Source organism: Tauraco erythrolophus, chromosome 10 (genome assembly GCF_009769465.1).
Source record: "Tauraco erythrolophus isolate bTauEry1 chromosome 10, bTauEry1.pri, whole genome shotgun sequence".
Lineage (NCBI taxonomy): Eukaryota > Metazoa > Chordata > Aves > Musophagiformes > Musophagidae > Tauraco > Tauraco erythrolophus.
Window position 1 is genome coordinate 26,106,724 of NC_141474.1, and position 16,231 is coordinate 26,122,954.

General features: G+C 42.4%; 1 protein-coding gene across 4 annotated transcripts; it reads left to right on the forward strand.

Annotated features, from left to right (window-relative positions):
* The first annotated feature begins 2,038 nt into the window (after window positions 1–2,038).
* CMPK1 (cytidine/uridine monophosphate kinase 1) lies at window positions 2,039–14,370 on the forward strand. Of its 4 annotated transcripts, none has more exons than XM_086617347.1 (6): window positions 2,039–2,158; window positions 10,631–10,777; window positions 11,608–11,760; window positions 13,287–13,363; window positions 13,445–13,541; window positions 14,016–14,370. In XM_086617347.1, the coding sequence occupies exons 1-6, from the start codon at window positions 2,084–2,086 to the stop codon at window positions 14,055–14,057; spliced, it is 591 nt and encodes a 196-aa protein (XP_086473473.1). In that variant the 5' UTR covers window positions 2,039–2,083; the 3' UTR covers window positions 14,058–14,370. The 4 variants fall into 4 exon arrangements, with proteins under 4 accessions (XP_086473473.1, XP_086473474.1, XP_086473472.1 ...); XM_086617346.1 differs by having other exon boundaries at window positions 2,136–2,158; window positions 6,298–10,777; XM_086617348.1 differs by lacking the exon at window positions 10,631–10,777.
* The last annotated feature ends 1,861 nt before the right edge of the window (window positions 14,371–16,231 follow it).

Genomic DNA, 16,231 nt, shown 5'->3' on the forward strand with positions numbered 1-16,231 from the left:
ACTTTTTTGTTTCAAGTGCCGGCCAGCGAAGCAGAAACTTTGTCCTATGAAGTTGTCAAAAATATGTACTACAAAGTCAACACAGAAATTTCATTTTCCACCTGACAGTTCCTTCATGTAATCTTGGAAGATATGTAGGCCAAAATACAAGTTTGCAGATAAAGCTCAAGAAAAAGCTGCTCCGGATATATTGTAGGAAAGAAAAAAGGATATAAATAATTAGAAACTCCCACAGCACATAGAAAATCTTGATTTAGCAAACTTAACATAAAATCAGCTTCCAAAAGCCCTGGTTTAGTCACTTGTTAAAGTCAGCATTAAATCCACTTAAGCTTTGAAGACTTCTGAAATAAAGCCTTGACTGAATCCAAATAACACAGTGCAGAATTTCCAATGAGACTTCAAAGAGGCCTGAAGAAATTAGTATGTAATCACATAAACTTATTTCCACAAGCAGGACTACATTTTTTAAGAGTTGCCTAAGCCAAGTATATTAAGTAAAACATAAAACATTTGACAGTCCGCATCATTTGGCAAATATCTCAACACTTTTTAACAAATAACCAAGAACTCCCTCTCGAGTTATTTGAGGCATCAAACTTTTGCCAAGGTTCTTTCTTTGCTTTCTACTTTTAAGGTGGCCCTCTAAGCAACTCACCTACCTCTCATGCTTCCAGCGACAGTTCCCATTAAAAGCCAAAGGCCCGTCAAAGTCAGTCCCAAATTTAGGCATGTAAAAGGGGAAGCTTTTTTAAAGCCCCACTATTTTCACTAGTTTTTGGCAAGCACGGATCAGAAACACACCGCCATAGCTCCTTAAAACCAGAGCTGCACTCGCAAAGCGACCTCGGGCCTGGCGTGAGCCCCAACGACGCACCTTCCCCTCCCGGCGAGGAGGGCACGGCGGACCCTCCCGGAGGAGCTTCCCCGACGCGCAGCGGGTACCTCAGAGCTGGTCCGGGCAGAACGGGGTCCACACGAGGGGGCCGCAGCTCTGCCCCCTCCTCTTCTCCCTGCTGCGGGGCAGCGGCGTAGGGCAGCGCCCGGGCGCGGGGCCTGCCCGCCACAGCCCCTGCCTCAGCCGGGAGCCAGAGCGGGTCTGCCAGGGTGCCCCGAGGGAGCGGCCAGCGACACCCCCTCCCCAAGGCCTAACTGCCGCTGCACTCCCTGCGGGGAGGCACCGGGAACCGCCTCGCCTCCCGCCGCGGCAGGACCGGACCCGTCCCGCCCCGCTCCGCTCCGGCACCTTCCCCAGCCCACGAACGACCCCTCGTTCCCCGCCACCAACGCGCGGTGGCCAATCAGAAGGCTTAACCGCCCGCGCTCCCGCCCCCATTACCTGGTAAGGCCCAATCGGTGCGCGGTGCGCTCGACCAATGAAAGCTCACCCCGGGGAACCAACCGCCAGCGCGCGCGCAGGGGATTTAAAAACGCCAGCGGTCTCGCAAACGGCCGGCGGGAGGGCGGGGAGCGCGCAGGCGCAGTGCCGAGCGGCGCAGTTGCCATGGCAGCGCTGGGCGCCGCCACCGCCGGTCCGGGCAATAGGGGAAAAGGACCGTGGCGGCTGATGTAGGTTTCAAATTAAACCGACACAACGGTCCGGCCTGCCCGGTCCTGCTGGTGCGTCGCTCCGGCCCTGGCGTTCCCCAGGCGGTGTGCCGGGGCGTAAGCCACCCACCAGCCGCTTCGCCCCGATGGCCCCACACGCTGCTCAGGGCGAGCGTTCACCGGCGGACGGCGCATAGCGCGTTGCGCGCCGGGCTGGGAGGAGAGCGCAGGCTGCCCGGCGGCCGGCAGGACGGCGCACGGCGGACCGGGGCGCGGCGGCTGCCGGCCCTGCGCGCACGTGCCCGCCCCGCCCCGCCCCTCCCGGTCGGCGCGCGCCGCCGCCGGGGACCCGGAAGCACTTTCCCTCGGTGGGGACAGCTCAGCAGCGGGTGCGCGGCGGCGGTGCCTTTGCCTCAGCCCCGTTCCCAGCCCGGGACTCGGTGCCCGCCGCTCCGCGCTCGCTCCACGGCCGCCCCCTGGCCGCCGCCCCACCGCCGCTGTCGTGCTGCTGCTCCGCCGCCGCCTCCTTCTCCTCATGAAGCCCGTCGTCGTCTTCGTTCTCGGCGGGCCCGGGGCGGGCAAGGGGACGCAGTGCGCTCGCATTGTGGAGGTGAGGGCAGCGGACCCGCCGCCGGGGGAGGGGGTGCGGGACTGCGCTCCCCGGCGTGCCGCGGGAATCCGGCTGCGGGGGGGCTGCGGCCGCGGGACACGCTGGGAGTCGCCGCCCCCCCGCAGTGGGGGCCGTGTCTCTCCTCGGGGCGGTCGCTCAGGGGAGTGTGTGCTCCTCCGCCCGGCGGCGGGCCCCGCATCTCTCTGGCGGTCTGGGCTCCTGTCCAGCCGCGATCCGCTCCCCGCCCCTTGGAGGCGATAGGAATAGGAATAACTGACCCGCATCTCCCCGTTAGCCGGCGAAGCGGTGGGGGCAGCCCCTGCGCCAGCTCCTCCGCTCCCCATCCAGCCCGTGTCAGGCGGGATGGCCTTTTTCCTTCTCCTGCTTTTGCTTCCCTCAGCTCTCCGGGATCCCCGTCCACCGGTGGGTCTGCCTGTGCTGGCCCCCACCTTGGGCAGTGGGCCCCCCCTCGGGGTTTGGAGGCTGCGCCTTGGCGGAGGGGCAGGACCGACGCCCCGGAGAAGTTCCCGGGGGCTGGGCGGTGGTGCCGTGCCAGGCAGCCCGGCCCGCGTGGGTGGCTGTGTACACGTCTGCGTGGCTACGTAGGGCACCGTGGGGCTGCCATCCGCACGCCTCGGGCTGCCGGTTTTATGGCCTGGGAGCGGAGGTGAGATGGTTTACAGTGGCTGGGAATACGTTGGCTTCAAAGGTGTGGGAACAAGGTCCGTGTCTTCTGAGGCCTGTCCCGTAAATGCGGGAGCTGGTACAGTAGATGTGGAAGGGTGTTGGCTTTCTGAGCCGGTGCCATGTCTGTAAGTTGTGAAAGGAAAATGTTAAAAATAGAACTAAAATTCTGTTCTGTGACAGAATATGATAGAGGTCAAAGGATGTCCTGAGCCCGTAGGTGTTTAACCTTGTTCTCTCTTTTTAAAGCCTAAAGCTGACAGTGTAGGTTGAGAAGACATTCTGCTATATTTTTCACATTATCAGTTTTCCACATACATTTTTGTAGCCCTTTGAGATAGAACAAGTATCTAAGAAAGAACGGTGAACGCTACATGGCGTAATACTGTTCTTTTAAAAACCATAAAACCCAGGGATAATTGCATTGTGTTCAGGTGGATAATTACAGAAGTAGTTAAGGCCAAATGCTTCCAGACATGTGTATGTTGGATTTGAAACAGCTTTTTCTTCTTTTTTTTTTCTGAGCAGTTTTGTATATTTTTCTTCTTGAAAGCTACATAGGCTCAAAGTTTACCCATCCTCGCACTGAAAGAAATTGCTAAGAACTGTAGCAATGCCCATGTTTCTGAAACTGTTGGTGGGGAAAAAAGCCCACAGCTCCTGGCACAGGCACTTTTTGTGTGTTGTCTGTTCTGGTGATGCCCTGGCAGTGCTGTTACAGTTTATCCACGCTGCCATTATATCCCAGTCCTCGGTGTTGTATAACTAAGGCGAATTTGGTCGAGACTGAAAAACGCCGTTATGACTTTAGTTCCGAAGGATTTTAACCTCAAGTTACAGACTCTCATTCAAACCAGCTTATTCATTAAATTAAATTGTGGGATGAAAGGTTCACAGTGCTCATAAAGCCTTTTTGGTAAGGTCAAATTCTGCCCCTGGCACATAGCAAACAAATGAGCTTAAACTGTAGGGGAATCTTGTAAGCTGCCAGTAATGGCTTTCACCAACCCAGTAATGTAGCCTCAAGGCTGAAGTACCTTGTGTGGCTGCTGGCCTGTGTTTAGAAGTACAAATGCCTTTGGCTTAATAGGGTAATATAATTGGATAAAGACCACTTTATTAGGAGGAGTTCAAATGAGTCATTGCTACTCAAATTGTATTTGCAGCTAAAAATGAAAGAAGAAAGTTAACTTTGCTTGTACTGTTTTTATTTTCTTTTCTAAGCCTGGAAAGGGAAGTCCAAATACTAAAAAATGTAAATTTGCTTTAATTCTAATGCTAATCCTGGTCACTGTGTGGAAAGAAGTTTATTGAAGTCAGTGGGGCTGACAGTAGAAAGCACTTTTACCCACTGACTGCAATGGACAGCCTTCCTGCTCGCTTGGACGCGTCTACAGCTAAACTTTGAGGGAAAGAGGGTTTGAGGTAGATTAAGGGAGAGTCAGAACTGATGGGAGCCTGCTGGGAAACCTTAGAAAAAGTGGACAGGAGCAAGGAAGTGTGGATGAAATGCAGCTGAGGAGCTGGAGAGCAGCACCATTTTAAGCACACATCCTTGGCCTGGCCCCTGGCAGCCCCCTGAGAGCCCTGGTGCAGGCAGTTGAATAGCCTGTGTGCAGTCAGTGCTGCCTTTACATTGAAGGTGTATTTTCGTTCAGATTTTAAACCCTGCTGGCAGCTTGCCACAGAGCAAGGGGTTAGCTGAGTAATAACAAACATCGTTCATCCTTGTAAATGGACTGAATAATATCAGTTTACATTTGGAATGAATCTGACCCAGTATCTTGCTGAGAAGCTGAAGTTTGTGCTGAACAAAAAGTCAGTATGAGCTATAAATATTTCTCAGTTGCTATTCATACTGGAGATTTGGGACAGAGCACATCACATGTGGAAGAAGTCTCACTTTGTTGAGGTGAGGTCTTGTATGATTTTAGCATTAAATGATTTTATTAACAAACCAAGGATAGCTGTGTTATGTAGAGTGAAGGGAGTATTATGTACTACCTGAGGATTATTTCTTAAAGAAGTGTTGTAATTGTTTTGCTGACTGTTTTATGTTCCCAGAAAAGGGAGATGGCTATCACATGTTGTAGGCGAAACATGTATTTGTCAAGTACTAGCCTGAATAATAACTGCTCGATATGTGTGTGCTGGAGTCTCTTATTCTGGAGAAGGCATGTATTCATGCCGAATTTGGACGAAAATGGATAAATGATTTGAGGGAAGAAGACACAATAACAAGCGGAAATGGGTATTGACACAGTGTACGAAAGGGAACAGCAGGTAAGTGATTAGGTTTCTTTATCTTCGCAGATAAGGTTGGAAGAGACAGCTGAACCAGGCTGGTTTTCTCTGATACGGAGGGAAGACTTGTGTGTACGTTCCACATGCTCACGGAATTGTCACTGAAATGCAAATGCAGCAGAACTGCTGCTCTGGACAGGTTCCTCCTATTTAGGAAGGGATGAAACAAACTTCTCTTAGGTTCTTATCCTCTCCCTTCCAGCTCTGCAGATTAACTCCTGAAACCTTCCACAGCTGTGTGAGGTGGAGTTTGCCATCACCTGGGACTGCTGTGTAGCTTGTCGTGGGAGGCAGAATGTTTGAGCAGGTTGCTAAATGGTGTCATTTGAATGCAGGCTCTTGTAGGACAAAATGAATGTATTTTATTGCTGAATTTTGAACTTTGCTTATAAAATGGTTATGGTTAAGTCAAGGGAAAAAAATACGCTCCTCAAATCTGCACAAACTATGCCTTCATGTACTTAAATTTTAAATCCTTACGTTGGCCTGAAATGCAAAGCTCTTAGAATAATAACTAGATCATTTGTCTTTATTCCAAGCAAGATTTGAATTGTATTTGTTTGTTTTGGCAAGGTGATTCTGTAGGGATTTGGGGTACTCAAGACATTCCTCCCTGTGTACCTAAAATATAATTCACCTCTGCTACGGCCCTATCCTATGTGTTTGTGGTTAAATCTAAAATTAATTCCACCAGGTGGGATGCTGAGCCTTCTCCTTTTGTAAGAGCATAAGTTAATATCCAAATGGCAAAAGCTGTTCAGTTGCTTTGGGATACATGATAAGGAGATTTCCTAGGGTGAAGAAAACAATGCAAAACGATGCGACTCATTGTTTCCGAAACACTTCTCTGAAAGTAGCAGTGGATTTAGGTTTTGCTGTCGTGTGTTAATTGTCTTCTGGAAGTCCGCTGAGAGACAGCATTAACTTCCTTGAAATAAAAACATTTTTAAAGTTGTTTGCTTTAAACTCAACTTATGAAGTCTCTTTCAAGAGTGCCAAGTATTAGTATTCTACTTAGCCTTAAGTTGTCATAGTTGGTTTTTGGAATATAAGGTCATATTTCTGAACTTTTGAGCTTTTTTTAAAACATGGTGAGTGATCGTTTAAATCTACCTGCTGAAGATTTATCACTATATGCTTCCCTTTTGCAGAACACTGGTCATTGAAGTTTGGGCTTTCTCAAACATACCGGGTGCCTTTTATTGAGCTTGATGTTCCTGAAGCACTGGGGTGCTCTGTTTGCCACCTGCCACTTCCCTGGGGGCACTGTCAGTAGGATCTCCTTTGTGCGTTTTGGTTTTTTTAATGTGTTTTTTTTGTTTGTCTTTCATCCCCCAGAGGCAAGAACATATTTCAAACTGAGAAAATGTCTTCATTTTTTTTTAATTGGAATAAGCGGACAGAAGGTATATTGCTGCATTATAGTTTATACCCCGAAGTTTTAATTCCATGTGCTAATAATTGCTAATAGGACAGACAAAAGCTTTTTAGGTTAAAAAAAAAAAAACAAACAAAAACAACAAGCAAAATGAAGGCTGCAGGCTTTACATAGTTCTGTTTTTAACTAGTTCTTGAATGGTGCATGTAGCAAATTTTGGTTGTTTATTAAGGTTGCCCAAGATATGACAGGTCAGAACTAGAGCAATAAAAGTTTGTATTTTATTTGTTTAGATCTTAAGCCCTGTGACTTTCATTTTCAGAGTAACAATGATAAGCCAAGATAGGAGTCAAGGTCAAAGTAGTAATTTGTGTTTCTCTTGCTTTTTCTTGGCTTCTGCTCGCTTAAGGAAGTCTCAAGCTGTGTGTTTAGTGGAGAGATATGTTGCTGGACCACACGGGGCTGAATCAGAAATAAACCTTGTCCCCCTCGAAAGCTGGCTGTGTGAGGAGCCCCAGCAGCGGCTGCTGCACACCGCTGCTCCTCTCTTACTGCCTGGAAGATTGCTAGGGCGGGCTCCACCTTCCTCAAGCGTGGCACAGACATGACTCATGTATTTTCAGTTGTATTCCATCTCTTTCTTGTATTTACCGAAAGCAAAGCCTGTTCTGTCTGAGGAGTGAAAGCTGCAGATCCTGGCTGATAGAAGAAAGATAGAAGTGGCTATAGGACAGGGGAGAGAAGGGCATCCCAGGGAGGCTGCAGTCTCAGGTTGTAATTTGGAGATAGGGAGCTGTAATTCGGAGATGTGAAGCATACAGCTTGCACGTCCCAGTTTGTCATGCTGAATGGGGACTGATTTACCAGGCCACTGTGAGACAAACAAGCGAGCAATGCTTTGCTCTGCTCTATACAGAACTGCTGAGAGCTGTTCTGAGTAACACATCTATGGTGGGATTGATGGAAACTTGAGCTTGCCTTTCCGTGTCATTGTGGTTTTTATTTTTTTTTATTATTCTTTTTTTGAAAGCTAAGGAGGAAGATGTCTACAGTGCTGCCGAAGACAACTGATTTTTATCTTTTTCATTCACAGTTAATTTTTGTAAGAGATCTGGCTTATGGTTCTCCAAATATAAAAATAGTTTTAAAAATAATGAGAACTTGTATAATAGCAACTTACTGATTTAATCTTTTTTTCCTTCTTCTAGACCATCACACCAGTCTGCTAGCATAGGAGAAAACATTCTCTGAAATAAGTTTTAGGATCGTTAATTCTGTATTTTCTTTTTTTATTCTCTGTAATCTAAAAATCTGTCCAGATTTTAGGAGCTTGGCATCCAAGTATTTAGAATTTTTTTTAACTAAGTTTCTATTTCAAGTCTTCCTTTTAGCCTGACATTATGAGACTAGAGTATATGCATCCTTTGAGAACTGGAGAAACTGCTTTTTCATTGTTTGGCAGCCACAGTCCTGCTCCCTTTCTGATTTCGGAGGGGAAGAATTAGGCAGTAGTTGCAACAAGTCACATTCTGGGGATTGCATCAAGATGTACTTGGCACTGCTGGGAAGTTGTGCTGGCGGAAAGCAAACCTTGGCAAGACGTGAGAGTGTTTTGACCCGTTTTTTGTGCGGTTACATCACGGTCTCTTTTGCGAGCTTTTGAGGCTGTGACGATTTTCTCCAATTCAGGACGCTTGCTGAGGATTTATCTCGCCTAAGATGAAAGAAAACTTTGTGCCCTGTATGCCTCGATTGAAACTGGCCAGAGCACCGCCTCTCTGTGCATGGAGCAGCAGCCAAGCCCTTCTCCGTGCTTGTTTGCATTGTTTAAACTGACGTGTTTTCTTTGGCCCTTGACTCAGTACAGTTAACAAATAGATGTTTTGCCCCTGAAGGAGAGGTTTGTTTTTCTTATTGCCTGGTTAATCCATTCCGAAGGTTACTCTAGAATACAATTTACTATTATCTAAAACAAGTCTATTTATGCAACAGCACTTTAAAACACTTCTATCTTTTACTTTCCTGTTCAGCATTTAAAAACTATTTTAGTTTGCTGTTGCAAAAGACAGGGAATTCAAAAAAATTGTCTGACTCAATTTTGTTTTCATGCATGAAAAGGGAAATGCCAAGGAAAATTAAATGGTTTGGTAATCCTCTAAAACTGAAGGGATTATATTTTTCTCCTGTTTTCTCATTTGTAGAAACTTGATGTTAAAAATATCAGCATTCTTTAACTTTAGCAAGAAGAACTACTTGCTAATTTAGGGTTCAGCAGAGTAAGGTTTCTTGCTTATAAGGAAAGATTTATTCTGGCCTATGGCTTCTGTAGTTCATAGTTAATATTTAGATTTGCAATTAAATAGGCATATCCAAATGCAATGCACATTAAAGCAGAAGTATAGTGAGCTTATAGAGGATGTCTGTGGAGCTTTTTCTTCACGGTTATTTAGAGCAAAATCTTGCTTCCTTTTTTGCCAGCTGCGTAGAGTTTTGGAGATTTAGGTAATTATATCCCTTCTTAAATTATGACTATGGCAGAACTAACTTTCCATGCTTTTGTGGGTGAAATTGAAAAGCAACTGAAATGTTTTTAGAGTCACTTAGTGAGTTTTGTAATATTTCTGTTGTACTTAGTCCATTAGCCAAGTTTTTAAATCCCAAGTTCACAGCCTTAAAAAGTGTATAGTCACATTGTTATGCTGCTCAGACACCTTTTTTTGAAATTTGCTTTGGATGTTGCTGCAGCCAGACTGATAGCCCTGAAGTTTTTAGCTGCTGCTGTTGTTTTGTCTTAAAACTTTAGGATGAGTATGTATAGGTGTACTCTGTTTTGAATGTATAGCTAGCTTAGATAATCACCAAAAAGATGTCCTTATTGTCTGGTTTTATGGACTATATTTGGTGAAGGAGAATAGTATACTTGGTTAGTTTTCTTGTGGTGTTAAATGAGCTGAGAAAATGACTGCTTTGTGCTCTGAAATTTCCTTTATTACAATGCATTTCTCTTTGGTAAGAGTGTATTTGTAAGTTTGCACTAGATGTCTATTTATAATGGTAAATGCCTGAGAAATTCAAGTGTAATAAATACTTTTCATCAGTGTTTTGCATTAGTGACTTTTTTAGATGTAGTCTGAGGTGAAAGAAAAGAGTAATGGTGTTTGCTGTTTTCCTGAATGCTGTTATCAAACTGATGGATTTAGACCTGATCTCTCTGCTCCCTTTCTGTTTACTGTACGTGGCGTGACATAGGGTGGCCCCAGTGTAGGTGTTTGCCTTCATCTGCCACATCATCATTACAAGAAGGCGCTAGCCTCCCCCAGGGGCTGCCCTCCTAGTTCATCCTGGGGAAGGAGGTAGGAGGGACAAGCATGCAGGGCTGGGTTTGGAGGAGCACGTGTAGGACTGTGTGTGCAGCTGCAGTGTTAAATGCAAAGTTGTAAGTGATTTGACCAAGGCAGAGGAGGAAGTGAGTGCCAGAACCACAACGGAAACATAAGGATTTCTGACTCCTGCTGTGTTTGAAACATTCCTCCAGCTCCAAAGGACCTGGAATCACCTTGTGCTTTTCTGTACTAAAAGTAGGTAGGCAGATAAAATTACAAACCTGTTGCATGAACATAGCAAGGAACGGCAGTGCTTCAACTTTTGCTCTTTGTAAATCAAGACTTGACCCAGCAACTGATAACCACTTACAGTTTTTAAGTAGCTGAACTCTTAAGATGGGATATATCTTGAATCAGGTCTGGTGATTGTTAAATGTCTCATTGCACAGTGTAACATTTCAGGAAGCACTTTGGGGACCTTGAGACAGTCTCACTTCCAAACATGACAAAATTACCTTTGAAAACAGGACACAAATGCCTGACCAAAGGTCTGTTGAGTTTTTTACCCAAGAATCTCTCTACTGCTGTGCTTTTTGTGCTTACTGAGCATGCTGTATTGTCAGATTACACAGTGACGGGGAAATTGATCTGTCGCTAGCAAGATGCTATTCCCTGTATTTTTCTGTTGTCATGCGAAGTTAAATGTGGTTGATGCTGTTGACTGATGTTAACTTTGCACATGTACTAATTGAAGGGAGTCCACTCCTGTTTTGCACGTTTCAGAAATATGGCTACACGCACCTTTCTGCTGGTGACCTCCTTCGAGATGAACGAAAACGGCCGGGCTCACAGTATGGAGAGCTCATTGAGAACTACATTAAGGAGGGGGAAATTGTACCCGTTGAAATAACAATCAGCTTGCTGAAGAGGGTAAGGAAAGGGCTATTTCCTCACCGGTTCACTCTTGCAGACTAAGCAACAGAGCAGCGGCTGCACTCTGGAAGAATTGCCTTTCTTCTGGTGTGAATAGTATGAAATGGCAGACACGAAGGTGCGCATCACGCACTGGGTTTCCCTTAGCAATTGCTCATGTTTCCTCTGGCTGGTTGGAGGGCAGTAGGTGGTGGCTTCTGATACCTGGGGATCTGTGAGAATGGATTATTTTTATTTAATTTTATTTTTTTAGTAGCTCTAGGGAAATCAGTGAAACTCTGTATTTATTTCCCTTAACTAGCTTTTGGACCTCTTGGTCAGCTCAGTCATATTTGACTGGAGGGCAGAGACCTTAAAGATATTAAGTTTCTGTAAGTTTTATCAAAATAGATAGCTAGGTGAAGAAGAGCACCTGCCTAATGTTCCTGTGGAAGGAAAAGCTCCAGCCTTTATCCTTTCTGGATATGCAGGAAAACAACCAGAGTATCTCCTTTAAAACAGAAAAGGCTTCTGTTGCTCATGACACTAAATTTATTTGAGGTTTTTAACTCTAGATCAGGGATGTTTCAGCATCTTATTGTGTAACAGCACTTTCCAATATCTTGAACTTTATGTAGCAGTGAATTCAGTTTGAAAGAAGGTTGTAATGGTGCTTCAATGAATTAATTAGCATGTATTGAAGGTGAAACAAATGCACATTTCGTAAATCTGTAATAACCCTGAATTAAATACTTCCCAATTTACCATGTAACGTTTTGGAGGTAATTTAATAAGTATATAAATGATTGTATGTGCAGGAGATCATCAATTGAATTCTCTTTTATCAGGCTATGGATCAAACAATGGCTGCTAATTCCCAGAAGAACAAGTTCTTGATTGATGGATTTCCCAGGAATGAAGATAATCTTCAAGGCTGGAAAAAGACTATGGATGGAAAGGCGGATGTTTCTTTTGTTCTCTTTTTTGATTGTGACAATGAGGTAATGAAGTGTGTTATTCTGTAACTTCCTTTTTTGCCATACTGTGAGGATCATTCAAGAAGAACAATAAATCTCTGTCAGGTAGTGAATGGACTGATGTAAGAGTAGAAGGAAAACTTTGTGAGTTTCAAGGATTTTTTGGCAACTTGTTTTTGCAGATGAAAAACTGCGTGTTTTGAAATAGCAGGCAGCTAATCATGCTTGGTATTATCATGTGCAAATATATTGAAGAAGTACTTTAGGCAATTGCATTCTTAAGGAAAATTTATAAAAACTTTAAATATATTATAGAAAATTGTTTGGTTAATTTTCAGAAAACATTACTCTGTTTACTCTTAGTAACTGTTATTTAGTCCAAAAATGAACTTGATAGCAATGTCTGCTTAAATTCTAAAGTGTTGGCAGTAGCAGTCTTTATTTTCATAGTTATGAGCTGTGCTATGGGATAGCCAGTAATCAACATTTATTCAGGAAGTCATTAGATTACAAGGGCATTTTGACAGTGATACATTATATTCATTTAACAAGTGCCATGATATGCTGTCTTTTAATATGTCAGTGCCCTTGAGGCATAAAAACGGATATGAGAATCCCAGCACTTCAATCTGACTTTCTTCCTTTTACCCTTTTCCCCAATTTCCTGAGAAATTTTATTACCTTTCTTTTACTCAATTACAAATTATTTTTCTTTAATCTCAAAGAATTAGTGAGGGGTTATTTTTTTTCTATTTAAAAACTTTATTAAGATTAAATGAATTTTTTCACTTGGTGAGGTTGTTAATTTTGGGGTTCTAATTTTTTCTATTAGATCTAAAAATAGATAATGATACCTACATGATCTTCTGAATTTTTTTCACTGTGGTTGTACTTTGTAGGAAAAAAGAGTTTTTAACCATTGTCTTCTTGCATGAGTAGGACAGATGTATTCATGTCAGTACATGCGTCAGCGTTGCTTACTTAACCTTATGTTTCAAAACTTACTTCGTTGGGCAGCTTTTAACTGTGGTTAGTTCTTCAGTTTTTACTTAGATTTTGATTTTTTTTAAGTGTTCATTCTAACAATGTCAAGTAAGAACATTTTAACTGATAATAACTTAGCGTGTAGCCTTACAAAATTCTTGGGAGAACACAGTGACTTTCAGTGCAGGCATATCTTAGTAGTTGAATTTGACATGCTGCTTTTCAGAAAGTCTGAACATATCCTTGAAAATCAGGTAATTTTCTTCTTTAAATGTCTCAAGTTTGAGACCTGGTCGAACCACAGAGCTTGATGTTGCTTTTACTTCCACTGACCCCAATCCCATTTTAAGAGCCCCCATTTTAATAAACTGATGAAGTGTGAAGCTATCATCCTTTTCCTCTGGAGGAATCTTACTTTCCATGTGAATTCTGGTTACATCCACCAGATCTGAACATTATTTTGTGTCTCAGGCCTATTTAGATTTTCAGGATATTTGTTTTGTGCCTGTTTTCAAGATAGTACCTTGTGCTCTTGGTTATGGTTGTCTTTTTTATGTTTTTTGTAGATATGTATTGGCCGCTGTCTTGAAAGAGGCAAGAGCAGTGGCAGGAGTGATGATAATCGGGAGAGTCTGGAAAAGAGGTACTATCTCCAAAACTTTTCAGTTCCCTTCTGTTTATATTTTACTATGTAATGCTTTTTTCCCCCTGTGCTTTCTTCTAGAATTCATACATATCTGCAGTCTACTAGGCCTATAATAGATTTGTATGAGAGAATGGGAAAAGTCAGAAAAGTGGATGCCTCTAAATCTGTTGATGAAGTGAGTATATAAGCCAAAAAAACATGGGGATGACAGTGGCAGAGTACATATTTTTGGCATTCTTCCGAGATGTGTGTGTTTGTGGTTAGCGTGCTAATTAAACACTGGTGTGTATTACTGGGGGAAGTTGTGGAAATCTCATTTTGACTCTTGAAGAACTGATTATGATGTGAATAACTTTTAAGAAATGAATTAGTTCTGCTTGAGCATGAGCTGGACTGAACACATTGTCAGTGTTTCTGTGTTTTAACAGTGTCTTGTCTTTTTCACTTTCATGAGCTTTTGCTTTTCTGAAGTAGTATTGCATTTCTGTCTGTTTCCCAAAATTGATGCCAATTTCACTATTAAAGAATTACTATAAATGTTCTAAGAAAAACCTATTTTTTTCTAAATACTCTCAATTATTGTGTGTGCTGGTTTAACTTGAAGTAACTGACTAACGCTTCATAAAATTAATATTCTCTCTCTTTTTAGGTTTTTGAAAAAGTTGTACAAATTTTCGACAAAGAAGGCTAATTCCCAGCTTGAAAGTTCATTTAAACTTGTGCTTGAATCTTGCTTGAATAGCTGCTACTGCAGTCCACTCTTTGTAATTGTTTTAAAAGATTTTTTTATTGTTTTTCACATATCTAATGATGATTGGAAAAGCAATTAATTATAAAGGGATCTGTTTTTTAAATAGGAAATAATTTCTTGTGGGTATAGTATACAAATTTCAGGGTTCTCCGTTAGTACAAGTTCAGTTACTCACGTGACAAAATCACAGTTAAAACACCTCTCTGAAGAGACTATTTATTCTGTCACAGTTCTGTGCCTATCATGGGCAGCCCTTCTTACTCCTTATTGCCATATGCCTTTTTTTTTTTCTTTTAAGGATCAATTAAACAGCAGCATTAAGCAATGGGGGACCCATGTGCCCTTGTTTATTCTTTGGATGCTTGGACCAAATTTAGCAGATATTTTTTTCAGAATATAATTTTGTCACAAAGTTCTCTGTTATCCCCAAACATGAGTTCTGTAAGTAAAGCCACAGTTAGTATGAGCATCTGTTTTAGCAGTTCGCACAAAACTATTTGATGTGCTGTTCAGCAATAGACATACAAAGTACTTTATGGAAAGTGGTGCTTTCTTATGACTCTAGATGTAAACTGTCTTGTAAGTTCTTGAGTACCTGGATGACATGGCCCTGGGCTTTGTCTTCATTTGCAAAAGGTTAAAAATATAATTTCAAAGTCAGGTCAGTATTTCCATACTCACTTATTTTAAATGATAGTTATATTCTTAATTACAGTGTGTTCTTTGCAAGATGGCAAAACTCTTAAATAGTGAACAATAAGCAAAATCTCCTAAAAGTTCTGTCTTTTGTAACAAGTGGAAGGGATTTTCTGTATTATTATTGTTATTGAAATACTGTGTTACTGAATGCTTTAAGGTTTGTTACCTGGGGAAATATTTTTATGGTTAAACTAGTGAATTTGTTTCCCTAAAATTGTATAATTTTATTAGCTGTTTGTTTGAAAAGGTTGTAAATTATTGCACTTTTGTTATGATGTGGTTAGCTGAGGGAAGATACCTGCAGAAAAAAGTTCCATCCCTTGAGCAAATTAGGTCCTGCTTCATCACGTTCTCTTGAATTAGCCAGGTACAGTCAGTAGCAATAGTTGCGATAAGGAGATAACTAGTAGAAACAAACTGGTTTAAATGTTTGCACATATGTGGTGTAATTCTGCCTTTTGTTTAAAGTAACCTTTTCTCTCCCTTTTATAGTATGCATAGGTCTGTGGGGGCCCAAGCATGCATTCCTTGCATGCCCTGAGCTTTCACTGAAGAAGGCTCCAGAAGGCTTGAAGATAAGTGTTTTAACTCATTTTAGTGATAGAGTGATTTTTCCTACATTAACTGACACTGTAATCGGTTTGTGATGTGCTAATAGATGTTGCAAACAACAGGGAATTGCAATTTGGAAATCTTGGGGTTCAGCTTTTTTTAGTGATGACTTTCTCTATTTAGGAAAAGCTTTAAATTAGACCTTGCTTCTAATTAGAATCAGATGTGTTGGTCCTCATCCTGCAATCTGATCTGTGCAGGCAGATTTGTATTTGCATGAATTCTCATCTCACTGAGGTTCTTGAGGCTGCTGGACTGGAAAAAAGATGGGTACAGAAGCAAAGGGTAAACCACAGTATCTTTTCAAGTGTAGTAGGAGTTCAAACAACGGACTGAGCACAAATAGCTGTTTGCTACTGCGGAATATATGGACCATGACTGCTTTTGTGAGCGTGGGAGGCTAATGCTTTCGCTTTATGAATTCCTCCTTTAAAAAAAAAAAAAAGAATCGAATTCTTATTGTATAAGTGTACTGACATAGGATAGTATCCAGCAAAACTACATGTTTTGATATGAAGGTTAGAGTCAGGCTTTTTCTGAAAAGACTTCAGACAGGATTCTTTAATCTAATTAGAAAGATTTAATTATCTTTTGTTTCTAAGTTACTGTTTTTTACAAGTTCTGTTCAGAATAGAGTATCTGTTTTCTCTCATTGTATACTCTTCTGTGTATTTAAGCGTTGAAACAAACAAACAAAAACCTTTGGAGCAAGTTTTTAGGAAAAACAATGTTTTGGCAATATTGAATTTAGAGTGGATTGTAATGTGTCTGCAAAGACTAGATTTTTTTGTCATTTTATTTAT